Source organism: Molothrus ater, chromosome 24 (genome assembly GCF_012460135.2).
Source record: "Molothrus ater isolate BHLD 08-10-18 breed brown headed cowbird chromosome 24, BPBGC_Mater_1.1, whole genome shotgun sequence".
In the NCBI taxonomy this organism is placed as follows: domain Eukaryota; kingdom Metazoa; phylum Chordata; class Aves; order Passeriformes; family Icteridae; genus Molothrus; species Molothrus ater.
In genome coordinates this window covers 5,014,640-5,032,545 of record NC_050501.2, presented here as the reverse complement: position 1 = coordinate 5,032,545, position 17,906 = coordinate 5,014,640, and the positions used below count along the sequence as shown (strand labels likewise).

General features: G+C 51.0%; 1 protein-coding gene across 3 annotated transcripts in view; it reads right to left on the bottom strand.

The window, feature by feature from the left end:
- CSMD2 (CUB and Sushi multiple domains 2) overlaps positions 1–17,906 on the bottom strand; it is a 248,594-nt gene that overhangs the window by 7,155 nt on the left and 223,533 nt on the right. For all 3 annotated transcript variants that reach the window (XM_036396894.2, XM_054517183.1, XM_054517184.1), the window contains 13 exons: positions 16,115–16,288; positions 15,060–15,248; positions 13,240–13,413; positions 12,123–12,305; positions 11,095–11,271; positions 9,424–9,603; positions 7,703–7,876; positions 6,546–6,719; positions 5,484–5,557; positions 4,355–4,466; positions 3,750–3,929; positions 2,437–2,502; positions 940–1,101 (listed from right to left, as the gene is read on the bottom strand). In XM_036396894.2, the coding sequence (XP_036252787.1) occupies positions 940–1,101; positions 2,437–2,502; positions 3,750–3,929; positions 4,355–4,466; positions 5,484–5,557; positions 6,546–6,719; positions 7,703–7,876; positions 9,424–9,603; positions 11,095–11,271; positions 12,123–12,305; positions 13,240–13,413; positions 15,060–15,248; positions 16,115–16,288 (2,019 nt within the window). The remainder of the gene's footprint in view (positions 1–939; positions 1,102–2,436; positions 2,503–3,749; positions 3,930–4,354; positions 4,467–5,483; positions 5,558–6,545; positions 6,720–7,702; positions 7,877–9,423; positions 9,604–11,094; positions 11,272–12,122; positions 12,306–13,239; positions 13,414–15,059; positions 15,249–16,114; positions 16,289–17,906) is intronic.

The window sequence follows — 17,906 nt, the reverse complement described above, 5'->3', positions numbered from 1 at the left end:
GTATTTTCCACAAGGGAAAGGATTCAACTCAATATTTAATTAATATTTAATTAATATTCAGGTTCTGCTGCTGGATCAGGAAGAGCCTGGTGCTCCAGGAGGGCAGGGACATGGAACACTCAGAATCATGAGCTGGAAGGGACCTCCGAGGATCATCAAAGTCCAGCTCACATAATTCCATGTTTTTTTTGCCAAAAAGCTCCAAGTTTGACCTTGGACACCTCCAGGGATGGGCACTCCAAACTTCCCTGGGCAGCTCCAAGGTCTTTCCATGGAGAAATATTCCCTAAAATCCAACCTGGCACAGACTGAGGCTGTCTCATGCTGGGAGCAGAGCCTGACCCCTCTCCTGTCAGGGAGTTGTGGGGAGCTCCCTGAGCCCCATCAGGAGTTCTCCAGATCCTTTTCCAGCTCCATTCCCTTCTCTGGACACACTCCAGCCCCTCAACGTCCCTCTGGCCAGGAGTGACCAGAACTGGACACAGCCCTAGAGGTGTCCCAGTGTTGCAGACAGGAAGAGAAATTATAAAAGAGAGGCCTCATAAAATCAGGCCTAAATTAATGGCTGCAAGTTCCCATGAGAAAACAATCTTGGTATGAAAGATTCATTAACACTAAAATCTATTCCTAGAGTGAAAAACGAGTGCACCAGTATAAACAATAAGATCTATCTCATGAGAATCAGTAGAAAAACTGTGCAAACTAACTAAAAATACAGAAGTTTGACAAATGTGCAAAACACCGTGCGCCGACCCACAAATTAAGTGTGAACGTATTGTCCACCAGTAAGATTTGACACGGTACCTTCTGATAATCCTGTAAAATATGACCTGTCCAGTCAAGAATGGGCTTTTACCACAACGTCCCAGCACAGGGGACAGTCCCTGCCCTGGCAGTGCCAGTGCCACCCCCTCCCAAAGGCCACGCCGTGTCCCTCACCTGACACCTGGAGCTCCACCCCGCTGTGGTCGATCAAGGTGGCGTTGACCTTGCTGGTGGCAGGGTCAAAGCTGGTGACAGAGAGCATGGCTGGCTGCTTCTTCCCCATGTACTCATAGGAGCCTTTCCACAGGGAATTCCTTGCAAACACGTCCGCAGGCACTGGAATTGCAGCAGTGGGGAGATGTGAAAAAAAAAAAAAAAAAAAAAAAAAAATTACCCAGCAGCATTTCCGTTTTTTTTCAAGGGGGGGAAATATAAAACAGAGCAAGATTTCTGCTTTCTTTGGATTCACTGAAAATAGATTGTTTAAAAGATTTAATATTTCAAAAATATTTTGTGTTTTAAGTATCTTAAATCCCAGCCGCTCTGAGCCATCACCATGGGGGACAAAGCCAAAACCAGTGCCTTCAGTTTGGCTGTTGGGACCAAAAACACAAGGGAATTTTAAAAACGAACTAACCCCCAAAATAATTTATTAGGAAAAGTTCAAGTAAACTTGAGGAAATAAACTTATTAAGGAAAATTCAAATAAAAAAGGTCAAATGTACAAAATCCTGGAAGGGCTGGAATGCTGTGGGGAGGGCAGTGGGTGTTGGTGTCCAGCTCCTGTAAGGATCCCGTTTGTTCTCCGTGGAATAGGATGGGGGCATGTGGCAGTTTCCAGAGTGTGAAAAATGCATGTATTTTATGATTGGCTTTTTGCAAATATTCAAATGAATATTATATGTGTTGTGCTAGAAAGTGATGTTGTATTAATTCTCTTAAGTACTGTGTTAAATATAGTTTTGGGTTATAAAAAGTGTTAAAATAGAAACGATGCTATGTAGGATACTTTTTTTAAAGAAAGGACTTGCAGTGAGATAGCAGCCACAGGACACCTGAATCTTTCAAAGAAAAAGAATTTATTGCCCCATTATCAAAAGAAACAAAATTCTTCCCACCTCGAAGGTTCGGTTAGGATTCAGAGGAAGAAGCTGACAGTGCCCAGACAGAATCCTGTGTTTGAATGGAATTTCTGCATCATGGATGAGGTGTATGAATATGCAACAGGCTGTTGTTTTTAAGGGTTAATCCTCTGTTAACGTGGGGCCTTTTTTGGGCTTATTTTGCCCAGAAAGATGTACCTGGACTGTCTGTAACTCTTTGTTTTTATTGTCTTATATTGTCCTAATCCAAATTGTCCAATTTATTATTACTCTAATTATATTACTATTTTTATGACCATTTTATTACTATTAAAAGTTTAATAGTAATAAAATAATAATAAATAACAAAACAATAATAAATAACAAAATAATAATAATAATAATAATAATAATAATAATAATAATAATAATAATAATAATAATAATAATAATAATAATAATAGTAAAAAATAATAGTACAATTTAAAAACAAGTGACAGGGGTTTTTCACACAGAGGAAGGGATGCACGAGGGGGATCTGAGGGGTGCCAGGGCTGTGCCCATGGGCAGGAGCCCCCCCGAGCCTCACCTGAGGCCTTGGCGAGCGGCGGCTCCCGCGCGGTGCCCACGGGCCGCCCGCTGGGCCGGACGTCAGCTGGGACAGGGGACAAAGCACAGCTGGTCAGTACTGCATGGTGGGGCCTGGCACTGCCCACCCCAGAGCTCCCGGGGCTGGAAAAGCCCTCCAAGGTCACAGAGGCCAAGCTGTGCCCGATGCCCAGCTTGTCACCCAGCCCAGAGCTCTGAGTGCCACGTCCAGGCTTCCCTTGGGAGCTCCAGACCTCTCTGGGCAGCCCCTGCCAAGGCCTGACCACCGTTTTTCCCAATTTTCCACCAATTTTCCCTAAAATCCTACCCCAAACTGCCCTGGCCAGCCGGAGGCCGTTCCCTCTGCTCCTGTCCCTGTTCCCTGGGAGCAGAGTCCAATCCCCCCGGCTGTCCCCTCCTGTCAGGAGTTGTGCAGAGCCACAAGGTCCCCCCTGAGCCTCCTCTTCTCCAGGCTGAGCCCTCTCAGCTCCATCAGGAGTTTTCCAGCTCTGTTCCTTTCCCTGGACACTCTCCAGCCCCTCCATGTCCCAGATGGAGGTGCCCAGAACTGGACACAGCACTTGGGGTGTCCCTCACCAGTGCCCAGGACAGGGGACAATCCCTTTCCTGCTCCTGCTGGTCTCTCCCTGACCCAGCCAGGTGCCACACCACCATGGCACCCCTGGCTCATGTCCAGCTGCTGTCCCTCAGCACCCCCAGGTCCCTCTCCACCTTTCAGCCACTGTCCCCAGCCTGTCCTGCCTTTCCCTCTGCTCCAATCCCAAGTATCCAGAGTGACCCTGGCTCCAGGAGAGCCACAGGGCTCCATTTCCATGGATCAGACCATGTTCCTCATCTGTTCCTCATCCAAGACTCTGTGGCAGGTAAGATGCGGGGGAGATAAACAATTTTTGTCCTGTGCAGGTGCTTCTAGACCCAAAAGCTCCCCAGAAGATCCCCAAGTGGCTCTTCAAGGAAAAACAGGAGGTGGCACCTGAGTGTTGGGTCACAGGTTGGACTCGATGACCTCAAAGGCCTTTTCCAACCAAGTTCTGGGATTCTGCTGTGGAGACCAATGATGGAGACCCTCCCACCGAGTGAAAATCAGGCTGGGCCGTCCCACAACTTTTAAGGGAACAAAATCAAGGCTGAAAAAACCTCCCCCTCCTTCCTTGGAGTTCTGACACCAGAACCGAATCTTGGGTTTATCTGCAGGTTGAAAACCACCTTTGAAGGACCTCAAGGCCCAGGATCTCCACAACCTGAGAGCCTGGGGAGGGTCTCAGAGCCCAGCTGGTGCTGCCAGCCCCTCACCCAGGCAGATGGGGGGCTTCCCTGTCCAGCTGCCGTCGGCTTTGCAGGTGCGGTGCTCGGAGCCCCCGGTGAGGTAGAAGCCGCTCTGGCAGGAGTAGATCAAGGTGTAACCCAGGGAGGGCAGGTCCAGGGCACCCACGTTGGCATGGGATGGGGTCTCGGGCTGCTTGCAGTGGTGGGCTGGAGAGGACAGGGAAAACAGGTGAGAGAAACCAGCCAGGTGGGCACGGGGAGGGTGAAAAGTGACACCGTGACAGCAACAGGGGAACCCTCCTGGAAGAGTTTCCACACCACAGCTCACAGGGATTTTTCCCAGTTGGAAGAGTTTCCCATGCTGGGCTTCTCTTCCTGGCTAAAGCTGAACCAGGCTCCAGCTGATGAGCTGAAAATCAGGATTGGCCACCCCCATTTTTAAGGGAAAAAGACAAAACCAAAAGATGCTGAAGCACCTCTGAACCCAGAACTGAGTGCCAGGTGTGGGTGCAGACTAAAAACTGGCTTTGCAATCTCCAATTCTCCCTAAAATCCAACACATTTCCTCCAAGGATTCCTTTTGCAGAGCCTGGCTGAGGGCCCCAGCTCCCCGTGGCATCCCCAGGACTCACGGACGCAGTCGGGCTGGACGCCGCTCCAGGTCAGGTTGGGCAGGCAGGTCCTGGTGGTGGAGCCCTGCAGGAGATATCCCTTCTGGCACCTGAAGAACAGGATGCTTCCCACCTATCCCAACAGGAGACAATCACTCAGCTTCCCAGGGATTCCCAGACCTTCATTCCATCCCCTTGACACCATCTCACCCCTCACGGGAGCAGCTCCACTCCCAGCTGAGCAAAAATCCCACTCGTGGTGTCTCCAAATTAATTAAACCGAAAATTAATTAATTAAACCCCAAGATTAAGGTAACTAATTAGCAGGAAAATGGAAGGATCCACTCTGGCATCCACCATCCCAGCAGGGAATGGGTGGGAATGGAGCCCCCCAAGGGAGTCGCTGTGGGATTTTTGTCCCCATTCCAATGATTTCCTGCTGGATGAGAGATGGGATTAGCAAAAGCACCTGCAGGATTTGGCCTGAAAATTAATGAGAATTAATGTGAATAGCAGCAACTATTAATTAGCACTGTAATTAATTTCAGATACAATGCACTGCCTAATTAATGCTGTGCAAACACACTTGGAGGGCTAAAGGAGCACGCTGGGGTGTCCTGCTCCCAGGAGGAGACAGGAATCCATGGAAGGACACACGAACCCAGAGGATGGGACATGAATCCATGGAAGGACACTGAATCCATGGGATAACACAAGAATCCATGAGAGGGGATAAGAACTCATGGGAGGACACAAGAATCCATGGAAAGATGCAAGAACCCATGGAAGAAGGATATGAATCCATGGGAGGAGACATTAATGCATCAGGGGAGACATGAATCCATGGGAAGACACAAGAATCCATGGGAGGAGACATGAATCCACAGGATAACATGTGAATCCACAGGATAACATGTGAATCCACAGGATAACATGTGAATCCATGACAGGAGGCATTAACTCATGGAAGGACACATGAACCCATGGGAGAACAGAATAATCTATGAGAGGAAACGCGGATCCATGGAGTAACATAGGAATCCATGGGAGGATATGTGAATCCATGGGACAACACATGAGTTCACGGGAGGACACGTGAATCCAGGCCAAGGACCAAGCAGGGTGGCACACCCCTCTTCCACAGCCATACCTGGTATCCCTGGGAATTGTTCTGCATCCCAAAAAGAGGCACTCCAGGATCTGCACACGTCGTGAGGCTGGGATCTGTTAAAAACAGGGAAGGGATTTATGGGAGGGCACACGGGTCCTGCTGCACCTCTGGAACACAAATGGGATTTGGCTCTGAAGGAACACACAGCAACAAGGAGAACACATGGATCTTCTTGTTCCTTAAATCCCTGCCTGCTGCAGCACGAAGCAACCAGAGGCACTTCACCCCTCAGGAGAAAAACTGGGAACACACACCTTGGATCAGGACAGCTCTTCCCCACACCCACACCCCAAGCTCCAAGCACTGACCCCGTGATATTTTATGAAAAATCCTTTCTCCTGGGAAGCTGGGAAGCTTCAGCTTCTCCATGTTTTGCTCCTGTGAAATGTGGCCTGGAGATTGTTTATCCAAACATGTGAATTGTTTTTAATGAACGACCAATCCCAGCCAGCTACGTCGGACTCTCTGAGTCTGTCACAGGTTTTTATTATTCATTCTTTTCTGGCCTTCTGATGTCTCCTTTCTCTTTCTTTAGTATAGTTTTAGTATATAATATAATATAATATAGTATAGTTTTAGTATATAATATAATATAATATAGTGTAATATAGTATAATATAATATAATATAGTATAATAATATATAAACAATACATATAATGTTATAATAATAATTTTAATTATATATGATATTATATATTATATAATAAAATTATATATATTATACAATATTTTAATAATATTATTTATATTATATTATATTATATTATATTATATTATATTATATTATATTATATTATATTATATTATATTATATTATATTATATTATATCATAATATAATAAATCAGCCTTCTGAGAACTTGGGAGTCAATTCTCATCTCTCACCTCGTCTTGGGGACCCTCACAACACCGCAACAAAGCACCACGGTCATCCCGCCCTCCTCCCTGCCCTCTGCTCCCATGCTGACCTCCAAGGACCCCGGTGGGTTGGGACTGGAAGTGGAGCGAGCCCCCAGATGCTGCAGCTGTGCCCCCCTTACCGATGCAGCTGGGCTGGGTCCCGCTCCAGGTGCCGTCGGACTGGCAGAACCTCCGCGCCGAGCCCACGAGCACCAGCGGGGCCAGGCAGGAGAAGGACACGGAGGAGCGGTAGGTGAAGCCTCTGTCCTCCCTCCTGCCCTGGGCTGGGGTCCCCGGGTCCCCGCAGAACACGGCTGCAACGGCAAAGGGACAAGGAGGTGGCCACAGACGCCTCAGGAATGTCACATCCCATCACAGCCCGTCCAGCTCCACGATCAGCTCGGGAATCAGCGGTGGCTGAAGGTGTTGCTGGCTGCTTTCCTTGTAATTATCTCCTTTTGTCAATGGTTGTTAATTAACTTCCACCTTCTCCCCCGGATTTGCCTTTTTTTCCCCCCCTCTTTTTTCTCCCCTAATTGCACGGTGTCACTTTGTTCCTTGGCTCTGTATCACACTGAAAACCCACTAATTATCCCAAATCCTGGGACAGGTGTGAGGAACAGTGAGGGGTTTGCGGGATTTAATATGAAAATGGATATTGTGCAGCTGGAAAAGGGACTCAGAGCTGCCTTTAGCATCAGGAGATGCTAATTCTCTTTTTTTAATTCTCTCTTTTTTTTTTTGGTGTTTGCTGTTATATCAAACCCACCCAGCCTTCACAAAACATTCCCAACTTCTGCTGCAACACAGTGCTCTTTGCCCAAGGAATTTTTTTGGCAGTTCCAGGAATCCTGATTGCAGAAGATTGGGTTGCTGAGGGCAAACACCCATGTTTTGAGGATGTTTTGTAGGCAGGAACATGGAAAATGCCCGGATTCATCCCAAATGTGGCCTCACCTCTCTGTCACAGGGGTAGAGTGACCACCTGTGTCCCTGCCTCCTCCTTACAGGTGCCAAAACAAGGCTCCAAAAAAACCAAGCCCTGAGGGAGGTGGGAGAGCAGCCAGACTTTAGCTCCAGACTCCTGAAGCAACCCCGTAGCACCAAAAATTCCCACTCCAGCTGCTGGAAAACTCCATTTGGGAACAGGGCACGAAGCACAGCGAGATCCCTCTAAACCCTGAGCTGCTCAGTGACGCAGAGCTTGGGAAAAACAAGTCGGGAAAAGCCGTGAAAAGCTAGATTTGAGGCAGAATCCTGCTGGTTCCTGGTGGAGAAGAGGGAAGGTGGCACTCACGGAAGCACTGGGGGATCTCCCCGCTCCAGGAGCCGTTGCCCTCGCAGGTGAGCACGGCGGGCAGGGACAGCTGGTAACCCTCCAGGCAGGCGTAGCTGACGCTGGAACCCCAGCTGAAATCTGAACCCACCACCTTCCCGTTGGGAATGGCCTGGGGAGCTCTGCAGGTGATGGCTGGAGGAGGAGAGGAAGGAGGAGGAGGAGGAGAGGAAGGAGGAGAAGGAAGAAAAGGAAGAGAAGGAGGAGAAGGAGGAGAAGGAAGAAAAGGAACAAAAGGAAGAGAAGGAAGAGAAGGAGGAGAAGGAGGAAAAGGAGGAGAAGGAGGAAAAGAAGGAGAAGGAGGAGAAGGAGGAAAAGGAGGAAAAGGAGAAGAAGGAGAAGAAGGAGAAGAAGGAGAAAAAGAAGGAGGCGAAGGAGAAGGAATAGGAAAAGGAAAAGCGGAAAAGGAAAAGCGGAAAAGGAAAAAAGAAAAAGGAAAAGAAAAAGGAAAAGCAGGGTCAGGTCTCTCCACTTCTTAATTATTTCCATTAACAAGCAAATTCCATGTAGGAGCAAAGTCACCTCCTGTTCTCCAAGAGCATCTCCCAGGATTGGCACAAAGTGGGGTGAAACCCTTCAAAGTTTGGAGTTCAATCCCAAATAATAAAATATCTTGCGGGAAGGGATCCACGAGGATCATCCAGCCCAAGCCCTGGCCCCAGACACCCCAAAATCCCACCCTGTGCATCCCTGAGAGCCTTGTCCAAACATTCCTTGAGATCCTGGGGCTGTGCCCATTCCCTGGGCAGCCTGCTCAGTGCCCCACCACCCTGTGGGGGAAGAGTTTTTTTTCCTCAGCATCTCCACAAATCCGATTTTGAAGTCAACGCTCGTTCTCAGCTGAAGGTAAAAACCTGCCCTGACATGGTGTGAAAGCTCATCCCAGATTTCCCCGAAGATTCACACATTTTGGACAACCTGGCTGAGGCTCAGACGAGCAGTTGAAGCCACAACCTGTCGGGTTTTCACCCACTCTGGGGTGTTTGGAGATGACATTTTTGCAGCACTCTGCTCTTCAGCTCAGAGGAGCTAAACCTGTGCCTCCAAATGAGACTCTTGGCCACATTCTGGATCATTTCTGCAGCATTTGCTCAGTGCAGAGAATGAAAAAGGAGAGGAAGAATTGCTCTTTACAGCCTCTGAAGGACCTGGAGTGCATTTGAGGGGTTTTATGTGGCCTGTTTTTATATCAGCTCCGTGACAGGTGAATTTTCCAGATTTTTAAAGGAATGCAGAGATGCTGCCACACATTTTATCTGCGCTGGGGGGGCGAGGAAAACAGATCCAGCCTGCCCAGCCACTGCTTTCCTATTTCCCTTTTCTATCTCTGAACCACAGGAGCCATCTCAGAATAATGAAAAGACTCGCAGGGAACATTTTTCAGATGTTTCTGGGTGATGCCAGCACAGCGTCCGCTGGAAAAACACAATATTTCATCTGAGCCTGATACGAGTTTTTGTGCAAAATCACTTTACTCCCTGGGCTTTGAAGGAGAGGAGCAACTCCTTCCCTCCCTGCCAGGCACAGATTGATGGCCCTGAACACAGCAAGGTGTTGCTGCTTCCCTGACAAATGCCAAACTTTGGGTGGAACGAGGGAGCTGGGGAACGCCCAGCCAGGCTTCCAGGGAAACTCTGGTGGCCTCCAAGACTCGTGTCCTGCAACACCCGCGGGGCTCCTACCCTTGCAGACGGGTTTGGTGCCGTTCCAGGTGCGGTCTTTGGTGCAGGTGAGGGCAGCTGCTCTGTCTGACTCCATCATGAAGCCAGGAGTGCACTGGAACACCACGGATTTGTTGTAGGTGAAGTCACTGCCCAGCCTCAGCCCGTTGGCCGGCACGCCGGGGTCTCCACAGTTGATCACTGCCGAGGAAGGGAAAAAGGGGAATTTCTGGCAGCTGGAACCACGCCTGGGATGGTCCCGAGTGGTTTTTTCCAGGTGGGATTTAACCAGTTAAATGTGGAGCAGGCTTGTAGCACAAGCTGGAGTTTAATGGCTCATTAAGACCTTGAAAGGAGCTGGATTAACACTCATTAAACATTGACTCAAAGCCGGGTCAGATCTGGGTGAAGGGAAGGCAGTTTGCCCGCAGCACTCCCCGCTTAGCCCACTCACTGCCTCCGATGTAAATCCACCTTTGCCACCACCCCATTCCAGCCCTGAGGTCACAGCCCTGTCCCAGCAATGTCACTCTCAGGGGCAGCCCCAGAGAGCCCCTCCAGCTCAGCCAACACCCACTCCCAAAATTATCCTAGAGCTTCCTCCATCCGGCTGGAAAACACAACCCCAGAGCAAGATTTTTCCATTAGGTCCCAGCAGAATTCCCAGGCTGAGCTGCTGCTGGTGCCAGGCCAGGCTTTAGCAGGGTTTCTCAGGGTGGCACTCGTGTGTTTAGGATTTCAGCTTTCCTATTTTCCAGATATTTGTAATCCTGCAGTTCTTTAGTGTGTAACTCCAAACTCCACACACAGTGTGAGCTGCTGCTTTCCCATTTGGGGCAGACACAGCAATTCCTTTCCAGGCCTGGCAGTCAGGGACACCTCACTGCCTCAGGCCCTGAGAGATGGAAACAAAAGTGACCTGGGGGGAGCAAACTTGGGGTCAATGACTTCATTAGCTGAAGCTGTAATTGGAATTAATTAACCCCCAATATGCAAATGGACCAAACTTATAAAAGTGTGAAACCCATGACCCATTGTCCATTTTTTGGGTGCAGCCCCTGGGGGGCTTTGTCTGCCCTAAATGTACCTGAAGGCCCTTCAATAAATAGAAGTGCTTTTTATTCCTTTCACTTTGTCTGGCCTCTGTTTTTAGGTAGCCCCAAAAGGCACCATGTGGGCACAGCTGGGCCTGGCAGCTCATCCTTCCCCTCTCCCTGTGGCAGGATTCCATCCCAGTGATGCCTGGGGAAGGCTGCCCTAAAACAGAGGCTGGACAGAGTTAAAAAATAAAGCAGGGATTTATTAAAAGGCCTCAATGGATCCACCTTGGGCAGCACAAGAGCCCAGCCAGGGCTACGCCCAAGATGAACCAAAATTGTCACAAAAATGGATGACTGGTTACAAGGTCTCACATTTTTATAAGTTTTGGTCCATTTGCATATTGGGGTTAATTGTCCAATTATGCAGTCCCACCCTGCTTGTTTTTCTCTCTCCAGCCCACGGTGTTTGTGCTCTTGGGCTGAGATTTGGATCATTTGTCCTTGGTCCCCAGCTGGAGCAGGAATTGTTTTGTCTCCCTGCCCTGTGCACAGAGCTCAGCATCCCCTGACATGGAGCCCAGACCCACACACTGAAACAGCACAAAACCTGAAAAATAGAAAAGTTAAAACCTGAGGTGCCACCAGTGCTCACCAGTGCACTCGGGGCTGGTCCCAGTCCAGGTGCCATTGACGGTGCAGTGCCTGCTCAGCACCCCAGTGGAGTAATAACCCTCCCTGCACTGGTAGATGATGGAGCTGGAGAACACCAGGCCGTCGTTGAAGATCACCCTGGCATTGCTGGGCGTCCCGGGGTTCCCGCAGGAAATCACTGCCAGGGGAAACGGGGAAATCGAATTAAAATCGCCCAGAAACCACAAACCAACCCCCAGGGCTCTGAAGGGGTTCCTCCTGCATTGCCTGTCCTCAGGAAAGGCAAATTCTGGGGACGTGAGAACGCTTCTGGGGACACCAGAGCCATTCTGGGGACACCAGAGCAGTCCTGGGAGTATCAGAGGAATTCTAGGGACACCAGAGCAGTCCTGGGGACACTGCAGGAATTCTGGGGACAGTACAGCAGTTCTGGGGGACACTGGAGGCATTCTGGAGACACCAGGGCAGCTCTGGGGACTCTGGTGCAGCTCTGGGGACATCAGAGAAATTTCTGGGGACTCCGGGGCAATTCTGGGGACACCAGAACAGCTCTGGGGACACCAGGGCAGCTCTGGGGACACTGGAGCAGTCCTGGAGACACCGGAGCAGCTCTGGGGACACTGGGGCAGTCCTGAGGACACTGGGGCAGCTCTGGGGATGTCAGAGCAATTCTGGGGACACTGGGGCAGCTCTGGGGACACCGGGGCAGTCCTGGGGACACTGGGGCAGCTCTGGGGACACTGGGGCAGTCCTGAGGACACTGGGGCAGCTCTGGGGATGTCAGAGCAATTCTGGGGACACTGAGGCAGCTCTGGGGACATCAGAAGAGCCCTGGGGACATCAGAGCAATTCTGGGGACACTGAGGCAGCTCTGGGGACACCAGAACGGCCCTGGGGACATCAGAGCAGCTCTGGGGACGGCAGAAGAGCCCTGGGGACATCAGAGCAGCTCTGGGGACGGCAGAAGAGCCCTGGGGACACCGGGGCAGCTCTGGGGACGGCAGAAGAGCCCCCGAGGCGCAGCAGTACCTTCGCACTCGGGCTGCGTGCCGCTCCAGGAGCCGTTGGCGTGGCAGATCCTCTCGGAGGAGCCGCGCAGGGCGTAGCCGGGCTCGCAGCTGAACCTCACCACGCTGCCCACGTCAAAGGCGTCCCCCAGCCCGATGCCGTGGGAAGGGATCCCGGGGTCGCCACACACGCCCTGGCTGCCCCCTGCAGGGAGAGCACAGAGTCACCAGAGCCACCAGGGACGGTGGCTCCTGTCACCCTCATCGGGAATTCCAACCCCAGCAGAGCAGTGGAATTCCAAATTAAACATTCCCTGGTTGCAGGAGCACCCCCTGGTTTTGAGCTGGATGCAAACGTGGCCACAATTCCTGAATCCCAAGGTGGAGGCTCCAGCGTCAGCCCCAGGGATGTTTCCCCTCCATGAAGGAATTCCCACGTGCTCCAAGCCAGCCCTGAGCAACCTCAGGGAACAAGGAGGGGTTGTAGCATGGGAAGAAGGGAAGGGAAAAGGGAAAAGGGAAAAGGGAAGAGGGAAGAGGGAAGAGGGAAGGGTTGGGAACGTCTAAGGAAGGGAAGTTCAAGGAAGTTCAGGAAAGGGAAGTTCAGGGAAGGGAGGTGCCTCCTCCTCAAGGCACAAGGAGTAGGTGATGATGGGTGGGAGGTGATGACCATGGTGACCATGAATGGGTAACCATGGCTAGCTGACAGTGGCTGGGTGACCATGGCTAGCTGACCATGGCTGGGTGACCATGAACGGGTGATCATGAATAGGTGACTGTGGCTGGGTGACCATGAACAGGTGACCAAGAATGGGTGACCATGAATGGGTGACCATGAACGGGTGACCAATAACAGATGACCATGGCTGGGTGACCATGGATGGGTGACCATAAATGGATGACCATGGCCAGCTGACCATGGCTGGGTGACCATGGCTGGGTGACCATGGCTGGGTGACCATGGCTGGGTGACCATGAACGGGTGACCATGGCCGGGTGACCATGGCCGGGTGACCATGGCTGGGTGACCGTGGATGGGTGACCGTGGATGGGTGACCATGAACAGGTGACCAGCAACAGGTGACCACGGCCAGCTGACGGTGCCTGTGTGCCCCGCAGTGCCCCTGAAGGGCCCTCACCCGAGCAGTGTGGCAGGGAGCCGCTCCAGCGCCCGTCCAGCTGGCACATCCTTGTGGCATTGCCCACCAGCGTGCGCCGGCCCAGGCAGCTGTACCTGACCACGGAGCCCACCGTGTGCTTGTCCCCCGAGATCTGCGCGTGGGGAGGGGACCCGGGGTGGCCACACGACACCACTGCAACAGAGACACAGCTTCAGCCCCCGGGGATCCCCAATTCTGGCTTGGGGGGGACCTTAAATGTCAGTTAATTCCAACCCTTTCCATGGGCAGGGATGCTTTTCCCTATCCCAGGTTGCTCCAAGCCCTGTCCAGCCTGGCCTTGGACACTTCCAGGGTTGGGGACACCTCCAGCTGCTCTTGGCACGTGTGCCAAGGCCTCCCCATCCTCACAGGGAAGTTCAATACACAGGAAACAAAAATATGGGAAAAATCTCCTTTTTTTAAAACTTTGAACTCCAAGGAATCCAAGGAATCAGTGGTAAAATTGACCTGGGTTTCCAAATGCCCACAAATCCTCCAAATCCCAACATTTATGGGAGATAAAATGGAGGAAGGAGATCCCTTGTGCTCAAGGGGGGTGAGGGAGCCTGGGATTGGGGTTTTAACAGGAATTCCCCCCTGGCTGTGGGAACATGGATCATCACTCACCAACTCCCCAGGATCCATGCAAGGGGTGAGGACAGGACAAAAGGAGAGGAAAATGTGCCCAAAACTGCTCGGTAGGATTTGGTGTGGAGGGATAAACGTGGAAAAAACAAAAGGAACAATCCCAGCTTTGGAACAGCTCCAGCCAATTGGAATGTCTGGAGCTGGGCAGAGAATGGGATTGCAGCTGGTTTAGTGCTCAAAGGGACAAACTGGTCATGCTGGGGTGGGGCTGCTCCTGCCTGCACCTCCCTAAGGCAGCTAAAATCCACTCTGGATCCCAAATTCCCAGTGGAGGACTGGGACCCACTCACTCACTCACTCAGGTGAGCCCTCACTCACTCAGGTGTAACCTCAGCCACTCAGGTGAGTCTCCACTCACTCAGGTGAGCCCTCCCTGTGCTCCAGAGCTGCTCCTGCCCTCTCCACCTGCACTATCCCAGCTGGATCCTTTCCTCAAACCCCAAACCCATTGGGATTCCACCTGGAATCCCCCAAATTCATCGGGATCTGCCTGTTCCTACACAGAGGACCTCCCCCACCAGGATTCTTTCCTCGAACCCCAAAATTCATTTGGATTCCACCTGGAATCCCCCAAATCCGTTGGGATCTATCTGCCTGTCCCTACACAGAAAATGCCCTCAGCAGGATGCCTCTCCTCAATCCCAAAACCCATTAGGATTCCACCTGGAACCCTCAAAATGCATCAGGATCTGCCTGTCCCCACACAGAGGATGTCCCCAGCAGTATCCTCTCCTCAAACCCCAAAACCTACTGGGATTCCACCTGTCCCTACACAGAGGATGCCCCCAGCAGGATCCTCTCCTCAAACCCCCAAAATGCATTAGAATTCCACCTGAAAACCCCAAAATCCATTGGGATCCACCTGTACCTACACAGAGAATCCCCTCCACCAGGATCCTTTCCTCAAACCCCAAAATTCACCGGGATTCCACCTGGAACCCCTAAAATCCACTGGGATGCACCTGCCCTTACAAAGAGAACCCCCTCTAGCAGAATCCTTTCCTCAAACCCCAAACCCCCTTCCCTGCGAAGCTCCTGGAACCACTGGGGATCATTCCCACGTGGATTTTATTTTTTGGGTGGATTTTTTTGGGGGGCTTGATGGATTTTCCCTCATGGGCTGGAGACAAGGGAGGGTTGGGGCCACTTACAAAGGCACTGGGGGAGGGCTCTGTCCCACGTGCCATCTCCCTGGCACGTCAGGACGTGCGTTCCCAACAGATAAAATCCGTGGATGCACTGATAGGACACGGTGGTGCCGAAGCTGAACCTGTGGGGGCCGCTCGGCTGCACTTGCCGGACGCTGTTTTCCAGGTGCCCGGGGTCAGAACAGTTCACAACTGCAAACAAACAACAGAACAACACCCGAAAAAATAATGGGAGGCGAAGGGCGAGGCGGAAAATGTGGGGTTCTCCAAAAAAAAAAAAAAAAAATAGATTTTATAAAGATATAAAGATTTTTATGCTGCGATTTAATTTTTTTTTTTCCCCTCCTCCGAGATTTTTGAGGGTGGGAGCGGAAAAATTTCTTGTGGAAAGGGGTGAAAAAGGGAGTCCAGGCAATCCTGCAGGGTCTCACCCAGCAGCAGAGGCTGGATATCCAGCCCCAAATTGGGATTGAGATAATCCAGCTGGGGATAACTGATCCCAAACCGGGATTTTTTGGGAATAATTGATAATCCAGCATGGGCAGAGATCCTGGATTAGGGGAATGCAGAGGGAGGGAGTGCAGGGAGGGGAGGGGATTTGGGAAGTGAACCTGAGTGCTGATCCCATGGGGAAAGAGGGAAGAGGGCTCTGCACAAAGCTGTGGGAAGGCATTTCCTGGGAAGATAAACGAGGAGGTTGGGCAAGGTGATTTGGGGGGAGCAGAGGAGAGATCCTGATTTTCCATGGACATGGATTGTGACCAGCAGGGTGTGTTTGTAGGGCTGTGCCTGCCTTTAACACCCTCTGACCCCAGATTTGGGTCTGATCCCCAAATTTTATCTGATCTGTGCCTGCCTTTAACACCCTCTGACCCCAAATTTGGGTCTGATCCCGAATTTCCTTTTCCAACACCCTCCAACACCTTGGAGAACGCAGCAAGGTGAGAAAATCCCATGGGATTTACAGCATCCCTGGCATCTCCAACATCCCCTGGGCGGCTTCCAGGGGTTTCTGGCTTGGGATCGTGGAGAAATCCCCAGGGAAGGCCCAGACTGACCTCGGCAGGAGGGCAGGGTGCTGCTCCACTGGCCATTGGCCAGGCACTGGGATTGGGATGCTCCCTCCAGGCGGAAGCCGGGGTTGCACTGGAATTTGGCCACGTCGTTGAGGTTGAACTGGGAGCCCTGGGTGAGGCCGTTGGGGGGGTTGCCAGGGTGGCCACAGGTGATGGCTGCAAGGACAAAATGGAAATGTCACTGGATTTATTCCTGGAGAAAAGTGGATTATTCACTGGAAAAAGTTGTGAAGGGAGGAGAGCATAAAACCCCCCCACATCAATCCCAAAACCCAAAGATTTGGGGCCTGCTCTGCTGAGATACAGGATGACTTTGAGAGAAAGGGATTTTTTAAGGTGTTATTGGCTCCAGGAACTCCCTGCATCCAGGAATTCCCTTCATCCCTCTCCAGGCAGGCGAGTGGTGATGCCACTGATTTACACCACATATCCCTCTCCAAAAATCCCAGCTCCCGTTCCTAATCCCACACCACCCCAGGCATCCAAACTCTTTTGTTCCGTCCCTCTCTCCCCATGCCAGTCCTGGCTGCTCCCTGCAGGGAAAAGTTACACCTGGAAGCAGAGGGAGAAGAAAGAAAATAGGAGGAAAATCAGAATTCCAGCACCGGGTCCGAAGAGATGGAATCTGCCCAAGCAGGAGAAACTTTGTGGGAAAATTTTACTTCCAAATCCCTGAAGTGAGGATTTTTTTTTGAGTTTTTTTTTTCCCCTGAGGTTGCTGTTGGCTCGGGATGAGGGGAAGGGCACAGGAGCTGCTCTGGCAACTCCCAGGGAAGCAAAGCCAATTCCAGCACACACATGAGGTGTGTGTCACTAAAACTACATAAAAAGGAAAACTGCATAGAAAAGATTTGATGGACACTAACCAATAAACCAGAAAGCTACCAACCAATTGGAGTCACACATGAGGTGTGTGACTAAAACTACCTAAAAAGGAGTTATGTGAATAAAGAATAGGGTTTATTCCTGCATGAAGAAAATGGAGTCTTGATAGAAAAACACCCTGAACATGAATGCATGGCCACCCCACACCTCGTGGGTGTGAGCTCTGCCCAACCCTTTCCCCAACCCCTTTCCCAGCTCCTTCCAGGCCCTCCTGGCTGGAATGTTCCCCCCAGGGCTGAAGGAATGACAAGTACTTATACACACAAGAATTTAAGAATAGAAAGATTTGATGGACACTAACCAATAAAGTAATTGGGAAGAAAGCTACTGAAAAATTGGAAAGACAACGTGAGGTCTGTAAAACTGTATAAAAAGGAGTTATGTGAATAAAGAACAGGTTTTTTTCCCTCCGTGAAGAAAATGGAGTCTTGTGTGATTTATTCTGATAGAAAAACGCCCCGAACGTGCGTGCACGGCGCCCCCACACCTTGACCACCCTACACATCAGGGGTGTGAGCTCTGCCCAACCCCTCCCACAGCCCCTTCCAGGCCCTCCTGGCTGGAATGTTCCCCCCAGGGCTGAAGGAATGGCAAGTACTTATACACGCAAGAATTTAAGAATAGAAAGATTTGATGGACCCCAACCAATAAACTAATTGACCAGAAAGCTACCAACCAACTGGAGTCACACATGAGGTCTGTAAAACTGTATAAAAAGGAGCTTTGTGAATACAGAATAGGTTTTTTTCCTGCATGAAGAAAATGGGAGTCTCGACAGCAAAACGCCCCGAACGCGCGCGCACGGCCGCCTCATACCTCAACCGCCCCACACTCTGGGGGTGTGAGCTCTGCCCAGCCCCTTCCCCAAGCCCTTCCCCAGCCCCTCCCA